General features: G+C 39.0%; 1 protein-coding gene across 6 annotated transcripts in view; it reads right to left on the minus strand.

The window, feature by feature from the left end:
* Positions 1 to 22959, minus strand: part of sema4d (sema domain, immunoglobulin domain (Ig), transmembrane domain (TM) and short cytoplasmic domain, (semaphorin) 4D) — a 93746-nt gene that overhangs the window by 22020 nt on the left and 48767 nt on the right. For 5 of the 6 annotated variants that reach the window (XM_079834879.1, XM_079834876.1, XM_079834880.1 and 2 more), the window contains exons 4-12: positions 13650 to 13783; positions 8668 to 8813; positions 8498 to 8560; positions 8289 to 8387; positions 5085 to 5178; positions 4854 to 4970; positions 2676 to 2827; positions 489 to 664; positions 123 to 279 (exon numbers count right to left, since the gene is read on the minus strand). In XM_079834879.1, the coding sequence (XP_079691005.1) occupies positions 123 to 279; positions 489 to 664; positions 2676 to 2827; positions 4854 to 4970; positions 5085 to 5178; positions 8289 to 8387; positions 8498 to 8560; positions 8668 to 8813; positions 13650 to 13746 (1101 nt within the window). In that variant the 5' untranslated portion in view covers positions 13747 to 13783. Of the gene's footprint in view, positions 1 to 122; positions 280 to 488; positions 665 to 2675; positions 2828 to 4853; positions 4971 to 5084; positions 5179 to 8288; positions 8388 to 8497; positions 8561 to 8667; positions 8814 to 13649; positions 13784 to 22959 lie in introns of those variants that run through there. The other variant, XM_079834881.1, reaches the window with a different exon arrangement.

Raw genomic sequence — 22959 nt, forward strand, 5'->3', positions numbered from 1 at the left:
TTAATTTAATTTCATGTTATTTAGACGCTCATTTACATGATCCCAGCACCCTTTAAACTTAAGGATCCTGTGAACAGATATACAGTATACCATTGAAATACACGTTTTGGGGAAATACTAACCGCTCCGGGTCTGGGACTCGGGGCGACGCCATTAAATCGGACCCACTTCGTATGGGACTGTTCCACCGTGGCCTTCTGCATGTACTTCCCTTTGGAGAAGACCTCATGCACTGAACTCATGTTATACGCACACACCGCCGAAAGACCAACATTTCCCCTGAAACACAGAGAAACAACAAATGCATTTCACATATGCATAAAAAATCCAGTTGTGCCACTTCTTTTGATTTGTATCAATCCAATGACTCACAGATGAATCAAGCCAAACTGGAACAAGTGGTTTAAAAATTCCACACATGCTCATTTAACACAGTGGGTTTCCTTTCAGCTCTACAACTAACCATAAACAAATGTGCTAAAGCTCACCACTGAGATGTAAAGACCCCGTAGATGACGGTGTCTCTCCAGTGAGGGGCTTTCAGAATGAACACGTCATGGACCACGTTGAACACAAAGTTGAGCTCAGGCATGGAGCAAACCAGTTTAGCCTTCAGAAACGATGTCCACTTCTTCTGCAGAGTCCGCTGGCCTCCCAGATCACCCTGTTATAGCGGGACACAATTATTTACCTTTGCATGGTGTCATTTACATAAAGTCAATATTTAAATATACAGCCTCAAGCACAAAGTTGTGTGGGTTTCAAACTATTGCACGCAAGTTGACAGACTTCTGCAGTCACACACACTTTGTGTAGAGGAGAAGTGTTATTGCTTTAGCTCATCAGGTGTTTTGTTTATAGCAGGATGTTTAAATTAAGAAACTAGTTCTGAAGGGTCATGTGACACGAGATTGCTATGGACGGTAGTGTGCGTGACATCAGCCATAGGTTTCTCAAGAGCAGTTTTGAAGAGTAAAGTATAGCCATCTTGTCAGGGTGTCAATCCCGGATAACTGAAAATGGTCAAAGAGGCGGGACGTGGGCGGAGCTGAGGTGATGTGATGACTAACAGACAGCAGACAAACGGCAATCCACCTGTCACTCAAAGTGGCCACGCCCTTAATTATGCAGAACTTTAAGGCTTTATATAATGTAAACGAATGAGTTATACAAAAATTCATCCCCCTCACAGTCGTCATGAAGGGCAAAATTAGCCGTAGAGAATTGTCCCAGGTTGTAAACATGTGTTCTTCTGCTGTAAAGTTGGGCATTTTAACATGGGGCTCAATGAGATTCTGCTCTCTTCTGGAGTCTGTCCCTAGTGGCCAGTCGATGAATTGCAGTTTAAGTCACTTCCATATTGGCTTCAAGAGAAACTGCGGGAGGTTGCCGCTTGGGTAATGATGCTGAAAATTCAGCTTTGATCACAACATACAAAAGCTATTTTAAATTATAATAATATTTCACAATATTACTGATTTTTACTGTATTTAATAAATGTAGCCTTGTAGCCTGACGTCGTCATACTCAGATATTAGTCAGAATATGAGTCTGATACTGCTCAATTGGGCTTTGATTATGGGGTGTGTTTCAACCGAACCAGGAAAGAAAATGCCTCTGCACTCAATTGGATAGACCAACAACCAATCAGAGCAACGGAGCGACGCATAGTTGTCAACAGAACTCGACTGCACACACGCTGGAAGAAGTAGAAGAAGAAGACGAGTGTAAGCGATTTTTGCCGGTGTTGTAAAAAGAATTTAAGGATTCACGGAGCACTTACCAACACGATCATCATTTCTGAGAGAAACAGTAAAGGTGAATGCATTTACGTACAAGTTCTCCATTTAGGATTAGAACAAATTCAACCCAAGCGCCTTTGATGACGTGCATGATTGCGTTACTGTTGATCATCTGTCCATCATCGTATAAAGCCCGCCCTGACAATTTGATTGGTCCGAACAGCTCTGGTTCAAGCATAGTCGCTCCACAACGGATCAAGTCCAGAACTTCCCGACCTCAAATGTTGTGGGCGGGGCTAAGCTCGGCTGGTATCCAGGCTAGCAGCCTTGGTGAGCAGAAGAGACTTCTCATGTTAGGCTCATGGCCAGGATCTTGTCTCACAGTCTGAAATTTCACTGTGCTTTGTTTTCAATTATGCCTCTGAAATATTAGGTACTTATTACATCCGGATAGATCAAAGAAGCAACACAAGCTTCTGCTGATTTCAACACCACGCTGTGCCATAAACTAAACAAGCCTCCAAAATAAACATCAAAATGTGGCTTGCCAGAATAAATTTTTTCGGAATGATTTTTATGTGACGGAAATGATCAAATGTTGATACTCTAGGAGTAAACAGAGAAACTGAAAGCAAGATGTTGACAGATAGAGCAAGAATGAAGAACAGACAATGAGATCATCAGATATAGATAAGATGATGAGATAGAAACATCCGTCTTAGGTGACAAGGGGAAAGTTTGAGGATTTTTACTGAGGGAGATAAAAACCCTACCCATGTGGAACAAATTCATTTATCTGCCTTCATTGGAAACGCCAAATGACAAACATGTTTCTAGCTAACTCTTGTGAAAAATGCCAAATATCTTGTGACAGCCTGGTTCGATTAAGATGGAGGAGATGAGAGTTGGAGTGATAAACAGAGCTGATCTCACCTTACAAACGCGTGCGATCCTGGGGATCAGCAGCTTGCCGAAGAACTCGTACTCCACCGACACCTCCGTGAAGAAGTAGTAGATCTTATCGTCATCTCCAGCCGGGCTGTTCTGCCCTTCTCGGATCACATCGGCAAAGACGAAACTGGGCTCTGCAAGGGCAACCAGAGAGTTACTTATATACTGTTATATTTTTACTCATATTCTGTATTCGCTTACATTTATATATTTCAGTTTTCATTTTAATATTAATTTAGTTTTTTTGTGTTTTTTTATTAATGTTTTTTTTTTTTTAAATGTTACTATTTAGGTTTAATTTATTTTTATTTGAGTTTTACTTTTTATTTATTTCCAGTTAGTAATTTTAGTGCTTTAGCTTACATTTAATTTAGATGCCAACAAAAATAAAAAATAAACATTTTCATTACTTGAAATAAAATAAACAAAATAGCGCTTCAACCCGGGCACGTCCTCATGCAGCTTAAGGAGTTAACTGACATTAAACTTATTTCAATTAGTTGCCAAAATGGTTATCATCATTAACTAAAACCATAAAAATGTTTTTACATTACTTGAATTGAAATTAAAGGGGTGTAATGGCAAAAATTAATTCGTCGACATCACTAATAAGAGACAAACCAAGATCCAATTGTCTTTATAAAGATTTATTTTCCTTGCAAGGAAGAGCCACGGTCAAACGCAGCCGCTCGAGGCTACCTTGAGTGTGAACTGGAGACACAAAGAAGCCACAAGCTTCTTAAACCCCCAATGTCTAAATAACCCCCTCAGTAATTTCCCATACATCTGGCGAAACCCACTGAAGGTTTCGCCTTAAGCAATTAAAAGCAAGAAACACAATGGTCCTTCATCTGTAACAACAGACAGAGTATCACCTACTCTTAATCAGCATATCTATTCAAACGCATAGATGCTAGTCAGGAATTCCAATTCCAAGAGCCATAATAGATAAAAGGGACAATGTATGGCTTCCACAGGTGAGGCCTCTTTGATCTGACTCATTTAAAACACAATAGAGAAAACAGGTCTGGAAGATTAAATCTTCTGTGATTAAATTTTTCCCCAACAGGGGTCATGAACTGGCTTTTAAAAAAATGTTATACTGTTGTCTGAGGTCAACTTATGACGTTCCGTGGTTTTTACATTCAAAAACATCATAATGAATAAGTAATAGGCTATTTTCTGCCTTAGTTTTGAGGCTCTCTCAAGAAACGCTCTGTTGGAAACGCTAGGATTGGATAATATTTGCATATTTAATGAGCTTCAGCTCCCCTGTCAGTACATGTGGGGATTGTTTTGAAAGCGTCTGGGGAAATGGCAACTGGAATGAGTCACCCACAGGGCTCACAAAATGTCTTTATCAAACAACACATTGATTTATCTCTCGACGTATTTTGATGTCATTTTTTGGACTTTGCGTGTGTGGGGTTACAAATTTATAAATTGTTATATCTACGTTCAAATGTAATAGAATATAACTGAAAACATTATCTATATTTGTGTTTTACATTTTGAAGTAAACTTGAGGGAGATTACGTCAGGCTGTGTAAGTGGTTGAGACATTAAGTCTTTTGTCTCTAAGCACTTCCTGACTATTTACCATGACAAGTTTAGAGCAATACTGCCTGAGTGATTGGATTAGCATCTATGCGTTTGAATAGTTATGCTGATTAGGAGTAGAATTGGTGATACTCTGTCTGGGCAGGTTTTCAAAAAACCTGTATATTTAATGAACATGCTTTTTCAACCTCAATGTTACCCCTCCCCCTTTGGAATGTATATAACCTATCAGGTATACTGTTAAATCAGACTGTTTTTCGGGCGACCTGCAGCACAGAGAGTTCTCATTAAAAGAATCACTTCTGTTTTGATCCCGACGTCTCCTGGTCTCTACTTCAAGAAACAACAGAAGTTCACAACACGTGTGAGTGTGAACGTGGGCGAATTTCACATGCCAATGTCACTTCAAGGAAGAAGTTTTATCATTTACGGTCATGTGACCCAGGGTGGCGAATCCTCACGATTCATTTTAAAGCTAGATGGCGGAAGAGTTCGAGTAGGGCATAGGGATGCTCACTTCCGATTGGAGTGCGTGTCTACATCTAACCCTTATTTGACTCTTCTCTATGCCTACATCATACATAATGTTTTATACCGTACCGTTGAGCCAGGACGTGGAATACTCTGTGCGCAGCAAACTCTGAGACGAAGAAGATCTAGAGATGATCGGCTCACTGCCCAGGAAGTTATACGCCGTTCCCGAGTACAACTCGCCATCTGAACAGGAAACACAAGCGGTTACCACACTACTACTGGAAATATGAGGAGATAAAGAATACCAGACCTGCAGATGTGGTTTAGATAAAAGGAGGAAGCTGCAGGTGAACTTACCAACCATTACGGTAGTGAAACTCTGGGCCGGGTCAAAGGAGCATTTCCCCCTGCCATCCTCTGGTCTGTTGTGCAAACTGAAATTCTCCAGAGACTACAGAGAAATGAGCCGGTGAGAGGTGAACATGTATCTCTTCAGAACATTACACTGAAGTTGTATTATTATGTAAAAGCAAAATAAGAAATCGAACAGATCATCGGTCACACTTTAGGGTCCAATTCTCACTATTAACTACAACTTTTGCCTCAATAAACTCCTAATTACTGCTAATTAATAGTAAGTAAGGTATTGATAATAAGGCATTAATATGTGCTTTATAAGTGCTAATAAACAGACAATATCCCAGTAATATGCATGCTAATAAGCAACTAGTTAATAGTGAGATTTGAACCCTAAACTAAAGTGTTACCAAAGCATCAGATGTAGACACTGGAGGCAATGCAAATTGCTTTGGATAAAAGTGTCAGCCAAATGTGTAAATTTAAATTAAGAGTTCAGAGTCACATGATCCTGTTGATGATCATTATGGGAAAGAGGAAACTATTTGTTATTGAGCCATTGTTATCAAAATATCAGGGAAGTTCTGGTAATACAGAGACTAGCAAAAATATCACACATTTTGAAATTGATAACATTACTCTTGTGTTTAAATCTATAAAGCGGAACAGCGGAGTTCCCAAAAGTAAAGATCCCAGCAATGTTGTTATTTGTTAACTAAAACCACAATGCAGTTCAACAAAGTTGTTAACACCACGCTCTCTCGTCTCTTATATTGTCTCGTTATGGTGTGTGAATCTTTTTAATTACATCAAGAATGAAAGAAGTCTCTTCTGCTCATCAAGGCTGCATTTATTTGATAAAAACAAAACAAAAAAAACTGTAATATTGTGAAATATTATCACAATTTAACATAATGCTTTTCATTTTGAATATACACTACCAGTCAAATGTTTGGATACACTTTCCCATTCTCTTTGATTAAGTGTGAAGTGTGTCCAAAATTCTGACTGGTATAGTGTATATTCAAATATACTTTATTCCTGTGATCAAAGCTGTATTTTCAGCATCATTACTCTGGCCTTCAGTGTCACATGATCCTTCAGAAATCATTCTGATATGATGATTTGTTATTAATGTTGGAAACAGTTGTGCTGCTTCATATTTTTTGGGAAAAAAAGCATTTATTCAAAATAGAAATCTTTTCTATCACTTTTTATCAATTTAACACATCTTTGCTGAATACAATTATTAATGTGTATCTTTATTTTAAAAGTATTAATTTTATCTTTGTTTTTAACTATTTAATTTTATATTTTATTGTATTTTGTGTTTGTTTTGTACAGCACTTTAGTCAGTGTAGGCTGAAATTTAAATGTGCTCTATAAATAAAATCTACTTTCAAAAAAAGAAAGAAAAAAAAAACGTTTGAATGGTAGTGTATACTGTTACAAAAGATTTCTATTTTAAATAAATGCTGTTCATTTTTAAAGTTTTTATTCATCAAAGAATCCTGAAAAAGTATCGCAGGTTATAAAAAAATATGAAGCAGCACAACAGTCTCCAACATTGATAATAAATCCTCATATTAGAATGATTTCTGAAGGATCATGTGACACTGAAGACTGGAGTAATGATGCTGAAAATTAATCTTTGATCACAGAAATAAATTACACTTTACTATATATTCACATAGAAAACAATTATTTTAAATTGTAATAATATTTTACAATATTATTGTATTTTTGCAGCCTTGATGAGCAGAAGAGACTTCTATCAAAAACAGTCAACTTTACTGTACTGTGTATGAATTCACTGGATCGTTCTCCAATTTATTTATTTATGATTTAATGGCATATCAGCAGCAATGTCTATATTCATTGCAATCAACAGATTATTATTATTATTTTTTTTAATAATTATGACTACAATCACTTCAATACATTTACAATAATTTAACCATTTTGTTAATTTAACAATTAAAAAACAATCAATATAAATCAGACATATATATCAATAGCATCAATAGTAACAATAATAACAATAACAATTACATATAATCTTTCAATTTAATATTTGATATAAATTATAAAATGATTCCAGGAGAAACCTTTTAAAAATGTCCATTAATATATTTTCTGAATAAAAACATTGTCTAATATAATTTCAAAAAGGGCATTCTATTAAAATATGTTTTGCGCATGAAATTCTTACACTAATCACAAACTGTTTTTTCTTCCCCTTTCAATAAATATGAAAGGAGCGAGTCTTGAATGGATCGTTCTCCAAAGATTCATGCTTAAACGATTTTATGTGCTTCTGTAGAAGCCATGAATCAGACTTGGGGATGTAGACTATGATCATGCAGAATAAGGCATTAATATGTGCTTTATAATTGCTAATAAACAGACAATATCCCAGTAATATGCATGCTAATAAGCAACTAGTTAATAGTGAGATTTGAACCCTAACTAAAGTGTTACCAAAGCATCAGATGTAGACACTGGAGGCAATGCAAATTGCTTTGGATAAAAGTGTCAGCCAAATGTGTAAATGTAAATTAAGAGTTCAGAGTCACATTATCCTTTTGTCCATCATTATAGGAAAGAGGAAACTATTGTATAACAACTCAGAAATTTAGTAACAGAGCCATTGTTATCAAAATATCAGGGAAGTTAATAGCCAAAAGAAATACTAATCAAAATAATATGAAATTCCTCCACTAATCACAAACTGTTTTTTCTTCCCCTTTCAATAAATATGAATGAGTGAGTCAAGCCAAAGATTCATGTTTAAGCGATTTGATATGCTTCTGTAGAAGCCAAGAATCAGACTTTTTTTTTCAATTGCATTTAATATCGTTGTTATGATTGTTGTGGCCGCATTATTGTAATGCTTTATGCGCAGAGAAGCTCATTCCTTCATAAAAGATGCTCACAAGGCCAAATCTTCAAATATTTCTTTGCCTCAAATGTTATTCGAAAAATGTATAATGTTATTTATCTGCGAGCTGGTTAGTTTGGTTCAAAACTCTTTATTGAAGAATTTCTCAGTTTAGAGAAAATAGATGGAAAAAAACACTTATGCTGATAAAAAAGTGGGCGCTTACTGTTGCACAATTACTATCTTGTAAACAGTTGAGCGTTTGCAGACAAGCTCGGCTGATGCTCGAAATGTTTTGAAGGTTTAATAAGAGAGGTACACACCAGATAATCACAGAGTGGCTGAAACGCGTGAGTCCCGCAAACATACAGATTGTCTTTGTCCAGGACTTGCAAAACTCGAATGTAGTTCCGGCAGTCCGTCTATCACACAAGGACAAAAAAAACCATTTCATCCTCTGGATCAAATATTTACAAAGTTTCCACTGTCGGTGATAAAAAAAATTCAGATCGAAGAAATGTTTCCACATTACCTCTTTAGATTTCCCCTTTAAAATACACATTGACATGTCGCTCTCTGGAACTTTCCACCGCAGCTGAAACAGAACACAGTCAATACAACATCACACGGGGAGGGGGAAACAACACTATCTGTGCTCTGTGTGACTAACGTGAGTCTTTACATGTCTGGGGTAATTCTCACCTGGTTGCTCTTGATTGACACATTGTTCATGTTGAGCTGGTAGATGACCTCTCGAGCGCCCACGTACAGCACGCCTCTGTCCTCGCTCAGCAGGAGAGTCGTGTAGTTGAACACGTCCGGCTCCCAGAACTCAAGCAGGTTCACATCTACAGAGAAACACACACAGATCAGCTCACATCAGAGGGGATTTGTGGGTACTGGCCGAGATCATACTGGAAAATGAAGAGCAGACATATTTGACCAAGACGGAAAATTCAAGGACTCAAACTGCTGGAAAAGAAATAACATTTTCTGGAATCTCTTTGCATCTGCTGAATGAATACATTGGATATTTAATACTGGATAAACTTTCAAAAGAGTATATTGAACAGTAAAAATATCATTCTCCAGCTGGTTGTGGTTGAATCCGTTCCAGAGAGAGATCATTATGAAAGAAGCATCCCATTTGTTAATGCTTCTTTTTAGTTTTTATTGCCATTAAATTAACATTATTAAGCATTCAATTATGTGCATTAAAGGGGTCATATACTTTTTTTCCATCAGTGTCACAGTTTCGGAACTTCTGAATTCTTCAGTTTTCTTCTGGGAACCAACACGATATACATATTCACATACGCAGAATAAAGGGGCGGGCCTGGTTGAGTTAGTTAGTAGTGTGTTGAAACTCGTGGTTGTGGTAAGGGGCGTGGCATTTCCCAAACATGCTTGAGCCGTTGACCAATCACAACACACTCCTCCAGCCGACCAATCAGAGCACACTGTGCTTTTCAGAAGGAGGGGCTTCATAGAGACAGGAACTAAACAGAGCATTACTGACAGACTGGGAAGAGAGGAGCTGCAACAATGACAAAATATGGGAAGGATAATTGCTGCATCCCAATTCACATACCATCTGTATTATTCAGTATTCAAAATTAGAATTAGTACGTCCCAAATTGTAGTATGTTGAAATGAGTATTCCAAAGATACTGGGATGGTCTACTATTTCCGGTTAGAATCCGAAGTGCAGATCCGTGCACACTTTAGCCGCTTTTCCACCGTCGGGCCGAACGGTTCTTAGAATGGTTAGGAACGGTTCCAGTTGTGCTTCCACTTGAGCCTGGTAAGGCACGGCACGATTACAAACCGTTCTCTCCATTGTCTAGAATCCATGAAATGACATCGCTTTGGTCACTTGTCTGTTGCCTGGCTACCAGTTTCTCTGTAGCTGGCTAAGCGCTCTATTTGAGCGACGTAAACACAAATTAATAATACAATTAAAATAAATATCTGATCATCCTCCATAATGCAGTCGTTATTTACGTCTCATATCATTTTCAGTTTTGTCAAGGCAACGACTGACGCTTTTGTATTACGTTCCAAAGAGAGGCCGCTTTCAGCCCCACAGTGGAAAATTAAACCAGCTGGCTTGGATCGGCACGGGATGGAACGGTTACGCAATGAGAACCGTTCGGCCAGATGGTGGAAAAGTGGCTTTTGATGGCCAATATTGCCCATAACCCACTGCGTGCTGGACGAAGATCTGATTGGAACTACAAACATGAATAAAAGATGTTAAGAAAACTACAAACATGGTGGATGTGCAAGTCTGAGGGTTAAGTAGAGAGGTTTAGATTAAAGGGATAGTTCACCCAAAAATGAAAATTAGCCCATGATTTACTCACCCTCAAGTCATCCGAGGTGTATATGACATTCTTCTTTCAGATGAATAAAATATGAGTTATATAAAAAATGTTCAGGCTAATCGAAGCATTATAATAGCAGTAATAGTTGCTCTGTTTTTGAAGTCCATAAAAAATGCATCTGTCCATCAAATAACTGCTCCACGCGGTTCTGGGGTGTTAATAAAGGCCTTCTGAAGCGAATCGATGCGTTTGTGTAAAAAAAATATCCATATTTAAAAAAAAATGTACATGTTTTTCTATGGCTCTGCATCAGCCGTCCCCGCGCCATCACTTCCGGCGAATAAAGTCAAAATACATGCAAAATACCGGCCCGATCATGGATATATACATAGATTCCTCATTAGTGCCTGCGCGGATTGGTCGAATGAGGCATCTACGTATATATATCTTTGATCGCGTCAGTATTTTGACCTTATTCGCCGGAAGTTATGGCGCTGGGAAAACTAGATGACATTCGTCTGATAAGAGGTAAAAAAATAACAAATACTTGTTAGGTTTCTCGCAGACACAGATCGTTTCGTGTCTTAAGACATCAATGTGTCGCCACGAGCCGCATGGTTTAATAAGGATTCGTATGCCTGTGTTTTTACTCTCATTGCTCTCATGCTCTAAAATATCTCCATTGACATGCATTATACGACTATCACACTGCAACGGTTGAGTTCAAAATCTTCATTTGTGTTCTACTGAAGAAACAAAGACACCTACATCTTGGATGCCCTCGGGGTGAGCAGATAAACTTAAACAATTCGTTTTTGGGTGAACTATCCCTTTAAGGGGTTTGAGTGATTAATTATCAGTATCTAACCTGATGAGGAGAGTCTCCGCATGAAAGACCCACAACTGGCAGATCAATGCGCTACTACATTTCTCTCCGATACAGTAGGAAATTAAATTCAATGTGGAGGATTTGAACGGTGACAAGATGATTGACAGGGCAGTTTAAACGGTGACAAAATGCATGTACAGTAACAACGTGACAGATCTGTTTGTTAAAGATGACATGATAGATTTCCTACTCTCCTGCTACACACAAGTCTGTACTGCACGTGTTTTTTAGATATTCAAGCATGAAAACCTGTTCTAGTACATCATCAAGACAAAAGGGCATATTAGGTCCCCTTTAAGTAAGTAAAAAGGGGACATTTTGATTACAATAGCCTCTTTTGGAGGACACAAATGACTGAGCCAAAGTGCAATGGCTGGAGTTCTTCTTTATGCTTAGCAAGGAATATTTCTATACTACATGTATATTTGAGCATGTGCATTCACATAGTGATTTACGTGTCACTGGCACACTTCAGTTTGTGTTTGGCGGCCAGTTTGGTGTGTGCATGCGTGTGTGTTTACACGCTACATACTTGCGGCTCTCAGGTTGCCAGCGACCAGACGGGACGTCTGCAGGCGCCACATGTGTGTGCTGATGCTATTTGTGCTTAAAAAGCCACACATTGAACTTCCTGTGCTGGTGTAACATGCTTCTAAACTATATACTGTATATATTACTGTTGAAAAGTTTGGGGATTTTTAAATGTTTTTAAAGAAATCTCTTCTGCTCACCAATGCTGGCTGCCTTTATCTGATCAAACATACAGTGAAAACTGTGATATTGTGAAATATTATAACAAATGAAAAAATACTTCAAAATGTAATTTATTCCTGTGATAAAAGCTGAATTTTCAGCATCATTACTCCAGTCTTCAGTGTCACCTGATCAAAATCATTCTAATATGAGGATTTGCTGCTCAAGAAACATTTAATATTATTATCAACGTTGAATGCAATTGTGCTGCTTCATGTTTTTTAGGGTTCTTTGATTAATAGAAAGTTCCAAAGAACAGCATTTATTTGAAATGGAATAAAATATTTTTAATATAATATTTTTAAACTATACTTTTTTGATCAATTTAAAGTATCTTTGCTTAATAAAAGTATTATTTTCTTTAAGACAAATCCACACACACATACACATTTTAGAAGCTTCACCAGCACAAGAAGTTTGATGTGTGGCTTTTATAACATGCATAGCATCAGAACACACACACACACACACACACACACACACACACACACACACACACACACACACACACACACACACACACACACACACACACACACACACACACACACACACACACACACACACACACACACACACACACACACACACACACACACACACACACACACACACACACACACACACACACACACACACACACACACACACACACACACACACACACACACACACACACACACACACACACACACACACACACACACACACACACACACACACACACACACACACACACACACACACACACACACACACACACGTTTGTTTCTGCGAAATGTGAGGACATTCTATGGGCGTAATGGTTTTTATACCCTACAAATCGTATTTTCTATCCCCTTACACTGCACCTGCCCCTAAACCTACCCATCTCACACACACACACACACACACACACACACACACACACACACACACACTCTGCCCCTGCCCCTAAACCTACCCATCACAGGAGACTGCACAGTTTACTTTCTGTAAAAAAAAACCTTCTTCTGTGTGATTTATAAGCTTTTGAAAAGTGAGGACATGGGGAACGTCCTCATATTTCACCCTCTTTTTGTAATACCTATGTCATTATACACATTTGTGTCCTGATATTTCACAAAAACATGCCCACACACACACATTTTAGAAGCTTAGACGTTTCACCAGCACAAGAAGTTTGATGTGTGGCTTTTCTAACATGCATAGCATCAGAACACACACACACACACACACACACACACAAGAAGCTTAGATGTTTCACCAGCACAAGAAGTTTGATGTGTGGCTTTTCTAACATGCATAGCATCAGAACACACACACACACACACACACACACACACACACACACACACACACACACACACACACACACACACACACACACACACACACACACACACACACACACACACACACACACACACACACACACACACACACACACACACACACACACACACACACACACACACACACACACACACACACACACACACACACACACACACACACACACACACACACACACACACACACACACACACACACACACACACACACACACACACACACACACACACACACACAAAGCTTAGATGTTTCACCAGCACAGGAAGTTTGATTTGTGGCTTTTATAACCCGCATAGCATCAGAACACACATGTGGTTCCTGCAGACGTTTTACACCCGCTATATTTTTGACAAGAAAAAATAAATTAACCCCTCACTCACCCTCCTGCTTCCATGAGCTCCTGGGAACGCTGGAGGGGCCGTGTGTGGAAACCTCCAGAAGCAATCCGAGAAACACTCCTAACACGCTCAGAGCCATGTTGGACTCCGGGATCTTCGGTAGCGTGATGTTTCCTCTGTGAGAACAACAGAGAGAAAAGGAAGAAAAGACGTGTCAGTCGTGCTACAAGCTCCACATCATATTCGCACTGCTCATTTCCATACAATGAACAAAACAGCATCATGCAAGTTATGCTGAATATATACAGTACAGTATGGTGCTCTATGATTGCCATTTTCACATTCTTTACATGGTACTTCATACTATAAAAAAAACTAATAGCAAAACTTAAATAATTATTGATACAATGATGTCTGCGATATGGATATGTGCAATTATACAATCAAAAAGGTTGTAGTTTAATTAAATAAATATATGCAATGCTGTTTTCAGAGTGAAGTCTGGCACTGTTCTCATATACATGCATACATTTATTCATTTATTTGCCAGAAAACCACCAAAATAAAAGCTTGCTTGTTTAAAGTTTGAAAATAAAGAATTTAAGTAGTAAATATTAGTAATTTTAGAGCTGTACTACAAAATAAAATTATTTATTATTAAATGATGTTTCTTATTTTGTTTAATATTTAAAAGAATTATGATATACATACACACACACACACACACACACACACACACACACACACACACACACACACACACACACACACACACACACACACACACACACACACACACACACACACACACACACACACACACACACACACACACACACACACACACACACACACACACACACACACAGGGTCAAAAACGGTGCGAATGACCTATGAAGATTTTTTTTTACTTTGTACTTGATTTATATTTATTAATTAATTTATATTTTTTAATCGGATTGAACATTGGTCTGGGGATCTGCTCTGTATTTTCTACTGCACAAGAGTTGTGATAAACGAGCATAAATTAAATGACTCTGTACGCAATTGGACAGTCCTTCAACCAATCAGACCACAAGAGGCGAGATCCACCGGCAACGACCCATCGCTTCTCTATCAGTCATCGTGTTAAACCCGCCAATAGTGTGCCAGGTGGATAAGCCAGTCTGTGATTGGTTCCCGCAAAAGTGTAACAGAAGCAGTAGAAATTAATGTACAGGTTGCAGGGCGAAAATCAAATCGCTGGCAGATCAGGCGGGGTTTACCCAGTCAACAAAATCCCCCCACTGATTCAATAATAAAGCTATTCAAGTCATCTGGTGAAAATTCCAGTATGTTTTTCATATCGCAATCTATACTGCAGAAAAACTAAATATTGCAATGACAGTTTTTCCATTGTCATGCATCCCAACTAACTGTAGTATTCGTATTCATTCATAGTTCGAGACGCTGTGCCGTGAGTAAAGAGCAGTTAAGCGTTTACATAACATTCATATCAAATGACCCCGGCTTCAGGCAGAACAGAGCCTCTTGGAAGGAGAGAAGAGAAATGCGATGACAAGCGACCAAAATTAGCATCGCTGAGATAAAGCCAAAACATCCCTCTCGCTTCCTATCAGCGGCGGCCTGTTAGTATAGCATGTGCTCACTGTCACAAACTGTCCCGTGCGGTAAAAACAGCATGTCCTGTGTCCTTGAACTCAGATTCGGGTGATCAATAACCTAGATAACCGATGACATCACTGCCTGATTATGAGGGTAAACTGGACCTGTTGGTTTTTTTCAGAAATTCCCCTGGACTGATAATGATATCTGTGCCACAGGGAAGTGAAACCAGGACATGTAAAACAGAAGCATCATGAGGTCACAACACATGCTTCTGAAATGACAACTAACCCCAAGGGCAGAAAAAAATGACACCTGAGATAATGATTTTCATGACAAACCATATTTAAAATCATCTAGGGTTTCCACTGTGATTGGTCATTTAAGACACAGCGTTTGTCTCCTTAAAGAGATTTTAACTGTCTCTAAAGATCCCCTGAGTGGTGTTATGCTCGGGTGTTGTAAGTGGTTGTAGGTGGTAGGTACGATTTACAGTCACAGAGTCACAGATCAAAGTTCAAAGGTCAACTAGGCAAGTGGCGCTAATCAATGATGCGTCATGGAAGCATGAACGATCCGATCTACTTTACAGTGACCTTTTTATACCTAAGGTTCATAATCCCAACAGTTACTGTCAGGACGGATGGACACGTGCAAACACAGAAGAGTAGATTAAATAAAAGGAGTTAAAGGGGCTATATGCAAATTTTTCCCCAAAATAAACGGAACAATAGCCTTTTTATTTTACCATTTATGACTCAAACATCTCCTGATGAGCATACTGACACCTTGTCCGCTCACAGTGGGTGCACCTATAAGCCTGTATCCTATTTTTCCTATTTTCTGGCGGGTCGTCTTTTCCCGCGCTGTCTGCGGATGTGACGTCACCACCGCTGCGAGAGCGAGCAGAAAATGAGAGCAGTTCTGTTTTTTGGCCACAGGTGTCAGTCGCGAGTTTAAATGTCAGAAAAACGCATATAGCCCCTTTAAAGGGCCGTTATTTTATTTTATTATTTTATTTTACACTGCTAATGAAAGATGGTAGATGTCTTTTAACATGTCTAGCATCACTGTAAATTGAAATTACTTTTTTTGTAATGACTCTGAGCTCCCAATCTTTGAAATAATTAATATTTATTTTATTTTATTTTGTGCCTTATTTTGGGATTGAATGTTACAGGCACGTACAAAAACATGCCCCTTTTTACAAGATCTCAGGTGTCCCCAGAATCCAAAATACCGGATAATTTATTATACCATGTTGTAAATATTTGAGCGGAAGGAAAATCACGCTGTTTTCGTGCATGTATCTTTAAATGCAAATGAGCTGCTGCTCCCCGCCCCCTTTCCAGAAGAGGGCGGAGCCTGTACAGCTTGTGCCTCCGATACTCTCCAAAAAACTAAAACATCTCTTTGCTTTGATGATCATCTCTATCGCAGCCATGCTCACGTGACATTAGAGTTCTTTAAGTTTATTATCTGCATGTGTTTAAATAAGCCATTTCAGTCTAAACTTCCGATATATGGTTTTCTGAGCGCACACACACCCGAAGCATGCACACAGAAAGCTGGATGTCAGACGGCGCGTCCCATGAGTTTTAAACCAAGATCTCTTTCACGTCTTATTGCGTTTAAACTGTCAAACACACATGGTTATGTCAAAAAACACACAGTTAACATAAACACAGTCGTTAATAAAATAAAAGCTTACTTGACCTTAGTGAACGCTTCACGTCTTATTGCCTGTGTCCACTTTTGTCTCCTTAAAAGCTTGTTTTTTGGGGTAAACAGCTTATAAAAACGTAGTTCTGTCTTTATTAGTTTGTTCACTGTATATCCTGTCACATATCAGCTTTTAGACATTGTTCTGTTTTTTTGTTGTAATGCTGCGTTCACACCAAACGTGAATAGAGCGTCAGGAGCGAGTGATTTCAATGTTAAGTCAATAGAAAGGCGCGTTGACGCGCGTCTGGAGGTCCTGCGTCGTGATAGACGTGTTTCACGCAGCGCGATGGACGCGATTCCGCCTCGTTCGCGCGAATGACGCAAATTGGACGCAAATTGAGCGTCTTGCGCGATACCCGCAAGTGGTGTTTTTTGTGCATTCACGCGTTTGAAGCGAATTCGCATCTGACGCCCGAGTTGAAAAATTTGAACTTTTGCGCCAATTCGCGCCGCGTTAACCAATCAGGAGCCTGCTTGCTGCTGTCACGTGGTAAAGTGACGTGATGAGAAACCCTGCATAATTTAAAAATACTACTGTGTCACAAAATGTAGTTTTAAGACTTTTTCAGGTGGGAATGTAGTTGTTTAAAGCTCAAATCTGTGGTTTATTTATAAAGAGAGCGCCTATTTAAAAAAATGTTGTTGTGAGATCCAGGCGATCACCGGGCGCTCAGCGCTCATTAACCCCGGCGAGAGCAGCCTTTCCTCGGCTAGTCCTTCTGACGTTTGCTCGGATGTCATGTATCGGTTCGTCTTGTGTAGATCTAACGGGCGATCTTTGGTCTCATGAATCTATAATTTGTTGTCTGCCAAATCGTTTTGACTGAGGGCAAAGAGAAGTTTCATAACATTATTTTTTAAGGATATTTAAATATACATGCAGTGAAGATAATGTAGGAGTTGCCTGGACCACATTTGTGTGGCTATTAATGTTTAATATATATATTTTTTATGAAAATGAAAAGAGGCAGAGTGGTGTTTTATGACATTTCTCCTGGAGCGCCTTGAACGCGCGTCTATTTCACTTCAAACGCTCGATTAATTGGACGCGCAAATGGATTCAAAATGTTCAAGCGTCAAACTAGACACGGTAGACGCGATTTTGACGCTCTATTCACGTTTGGTGTGAACGCAGCATAAGTTAGAAATGACAAGGAGGCGTTTCACGCAACACAAAGTCAAAGGAGACGGTTTGATTGTTTTCCTCCCCAGAGTGGGCGTGGCCTAAATATGCTCTGTCTATATGTATGTAAAATAAAAACCATAAAATCAACAAAACACTTGTCTGATTTTAAATGTCAATGTCATATTGCATGCATTAGTACTGGTAGTTCATAAGCAGGCATATCCTGACAGGTGTTCAGTAAAAGCTTTTTCAAATCCCTACAAATGATCTCCATACGTGCTCCACTTTATTGTTCTGTGGAGAAAAAGAGCAGAGAGATTGAAAGACATAAAAAAAAACAAATCGAGTGAAGTGAACGGAATGCAATAAGATACAGGAAACTCAACGGAACATCATTTCAACATGTGAACATCCCAGGAAACACTAAACGGCCCCAAGCAAAGACTACAAACTTCAGTGCTCAGCTTATATCGGCTCTTCAGATTCTTCCGTTTCAATTCTTTCATTCTGATCTGAGAGAGAAAAACGTATGACATATGAGAGAGGAAACTTATCGTATCCTTAAAACATAGATTTAACAAGAACCAATATACACGAGAGCATTAAAAGGGGGAAATCAGTGGACTTTTCTACAGTCCCAAATGAAATCAAGCCGACATGAGGCCCATGATTGACCCCGCAGGACAGCAACACCAGTGACTGATGATTGGAAATCAACACAGCAAAATAACCGTCATTGATCAACAGGCAGATGAGTTTTTACAGCTTCAGGGAGGAAACACACACACGTGCGCACAACACACACTACCAGTGACCCTCAATGTACGGAAATGCTAAAAGGAGGTCACACATACACAAAGACCCTGTTGTGTGTGCGGGGAGAGAATAACACACACACAGTAAACAATCAACAAAGACTCGACCCAAGTGTGTGTCTGAGTGTGAGCACATGACATGGCCTCTCACACACACTGCACTTTCCCAGAGAAATTCATTCACATGCCAGACCTCATTAGTCGACACGGAGTCGGGTTTCACCCTGAATATGAAATGAGGAAAAATTATTATGATTGACAATTGAGGGATTCAAAATGCATCGGGTTTCAGTGAAGTAACACTGATTATCTCTTCATCACAGCACATGTCAGTGGGTGGGATATATTAGGCAGCAAGTGAACATTTTGTCCTCAGAGTTGATGTGTTAGAAGCAGGAAAAATGGACAAGCGTAAGGATTTGAGCGAGTTTGACAAGGGCCAGATTGTGATGACTAGATGACTGGGTCAGAGCATCTCCAAAACTGCAGCTCTTGTGGGGTGTTCCCGGTCTGCAGTGGTCAGTCTCTATCAGAAGAGCTCCAAGGAAGGAACAGTGGTGAACCGGCGACCGCCGAGCAGGATAATGCGCCCTGCCACAAAGCAAAAATGGTTCAGGAATGGTTTGAGGAGCACAACAATGAGTTTGAGGTGTTGACTTGGCCTCCAAATTCGCCAGATCTCAATCCAATCGAGCATCTGTTGGATGTGCTGAACAAACAAGTCCAATCCATGAAGGCCCCACCTCGCAACTTACAGGACTTAAAGGATCTGCTGCTAACATCTTGGTGCCAGATACCACAGCACACGTTCAGGGGTCTAGTGGAGTTCATGCCTCGACAGGTCAGGGCTATTTTGGCAGCAAAAGGGGGAACAACACAATATTAGGAAGGTGGCCATAATGTTATGCATGATTGGTGTATATAGTATGTCCACATACACACACATAAGTTATAATTAAATACATAATATATACATTTGTCTAATTTTTTAATGTATTTAAATCATATTATTATATACATAGCTATAAATATCTGTACAGTATATAATAATTATAAGAATTGTATTTAAGAATCATAGTTTAATATATATATATATATATATATATATATATATATATATATATATATATATATATATATATATATATATATATATATATATATATATATATATATATATATATATATATATATATATATATATATATATATATATATATATATATATATATATATATATATATATATATATATATATATATATATATATATATATATATATATATATATATATATATATATATATATATATATATACACACAGTGAGGAAAATAAGTATTTGAACACCCTGCTATTTTGCAAGTTCTCCCACTTAGAAATCATGGAGGGGTCTGAAATTGTCATCGTAGGTGCATGTCCACTGTGAGAGACATAATCTAAAAAAAAAAAATCCAGAAATCACAATGTATGATTTTTTAACTATTTATTTGTATGATACAGCTGCAAATAAGTATTTGAACACCTGTCTATCAGCTAGAATTCTGACCCTCAAAGACCTGTTAGTCTGCCTTTAAAATGTCCACCTCCACTCCATTTATTATCCTAAATTAGATGCACCTGTTTGAGGTCGTTAGCTGCATAAAAGACACCTGTCCACCCCATACAATCAGTAAGAATCCAACTACTAACATGGCCAAGACCAAAGAGCTGTCCAAAGACACTAGAGACAAAATTGTACACCTCCACAAGGCTGGAAAGGGCTACGGGGAAATTGCCAAGCAGCTTGGTGAAAAAAGGTCCACTGTTGGAGCAATCATTAGAAAATGGAAGAAGCTAAACATGACTGTCAATCTCCCTCGGACTGGGGCTCCATGCAAGATCTCACCTCGTGGGGTCTCAATGATCCTAAGAAAGGTGAGAAATCAGCCCAGAACTACACGGGAGGAGCTGGTCAATGACCTGAAAAGAGCTGGGACCACCGTTTCCAAGGTTACTGTTGGTAATACACTAAGACATCATGGTTTGAAATCATGCATGGCACGGAAGGTTCCCCTGCTTAAACCAGCACATGTCCAGGCCCGTCTTAAGTTTGCCAATGACCATTTGGATGATCCAGGAGTCATGGGAGAAAGTCATGTGGTCAGATGAGACCAAAATAGAACTTTTTGGTCATAAATCCACTAAACGTGTTTGGAGGAAGAAGAATGATGAGTACCATCCCAAGAACACCATCCCTACTGTGAAGCATGGGGGTGGTAGCATCATGCTTTGGGGGTGTTTTTCTGCACATGGGACAGGGCGACTGCACTGTATTAAGGAGAGGATGACCATGTATTGCGAGATTTTGGGGAACAACCTCCTTCCCTCAGTTAGAGCATTGAAGATGGGTCGAGGCTGGGTCTTCCAACATGACAATGACCCGAAGCACACAGCCAGGATAACCAAGGAGTGGCTCTGTAAGAAGCATATCAAGGTTCTGGCGTGGCCTAGCCAGTCTCCAGACCTAAACCCAAAAGAGAATCTTTGGAGGGAGCTCAAACTCCGTGTTTCTCAGCGATAGGCCAGAAACCTGACTGATCTAGAGAAGATCTGTGTGGAGGAGTGGGCCAAAATCCCTCCTGCAGTGCAAACCTGCTGAAAAACTACAGGAAACGTTTGACCTCTGTAATTGCAAACAAAGGCTACTGTACCAAATATTAACATTGATTTTCTCAGGTGTTCAAATACTTATTTGCAGCTGTATCATACAAATAATTAGTTAAAAAATCATACATTGTGATTTCTGGATTTTTTTTTTTGATTATGTCTCTCACAGTGGACATGCACCTACGATGACAATTTCAGACCCCTCCATGATTTCTAAGTGGGAGAACTTGCAAAATAGCAGGGTGTTCAAATACTTATTTTCCTCACTGTATATAATATATATATATATATATATATAAGGTTATGTAAATAAATTATATTATGATATCTAAGTGAAATATGCAAATATATAAATCATTATTTTATATTTACTGTGCATATACATACACCTCTTTTATTAATAAATACATAACATATAATAATGGTTTTTATACTGTACAAACTGTACATTCTATCCCCCTACCCCTAAACCTACCCATCACACACACACACACACCTAAACCTACCCATCACAGGAAACATTCTGCATTTTTAATAAAACATTGTTTAGTATGTTTTAAAGTTATTTGGTTTACGGGGACACAGGAAGTGTCCGTATAAACCATGTTTACGTTGTAAAACCCATGTCATTACACACATTTGTGTTCTCATAAACCACTCACACTCACACTCACACTCACACACAATGCTATTACAAACACATCTCATATGCAGACACAGCCCTCTTTTCCTGTATTAATACTCTTGAAGCCTGCAGTTTGTCGAGCACCTGTTTCGTGTCCGCTGCACGCACAGGCTCAGAAATGCAAGCTGGGTATAAACGGTGGCGTCTTGCCAACTGGGCAACCATGTGGCCGCTCTCAAACATTCAGCGTCTGCCAACTGAGCCCCCTCCCCTCGCTCTATCTCTGCCCTGGCACTCACAGAGACGGCACAGTGATCGATGCCACTCGCTGCCGACCCACAACGCTTTTCTGCCAGAATCAGCTTTCCCACTACGCCCGCTGACAGCTCTCACAATCCCTCTCTTTCTCTGCACACTCTCATGCTTCAAGGACCTGTGTGTGTGTGTGTGTGTGTGTGGTTTGTTCTTTAGGTTCTTGTTTTTCCTTTCCGAGAGTATGTGAGTTTGTCTTTCACCCTCAACCTGTCCACTCATCACTAAATAACAAAACGTGGCAGATGCATTCACCCAAAGTAACTTGCATTGCATTTAAGGAATACATCAGTTCATGCGTCTCTTGAGATGAGAAAAGTTTTTAAAGAAAGCATGAAACGGGATGTATAAGGTGATGCATTTCTGAGCCAAACACAAAAAACTGCAAGAAATGAAGTAGGACAACTATAATTCTATACATCAGAATTTGTTCGGATCTGGTTCGCTCAGACATACATCACATTATTAAAGTAAAATGGGTTGCATTTTGCATGTAA

Source organism: Gobio gobio (assembly GCF_949357685.1).
Source record: "Gobio gobio genome assembly, chromosome: 14".
In the NCBI taxonomy this organism is placed as follows: Eukaryota; Metazoa; Chordata; class Actinopteri; order Cypriniformes; family Gobionidae; genus Gobio; species Gobio gobio.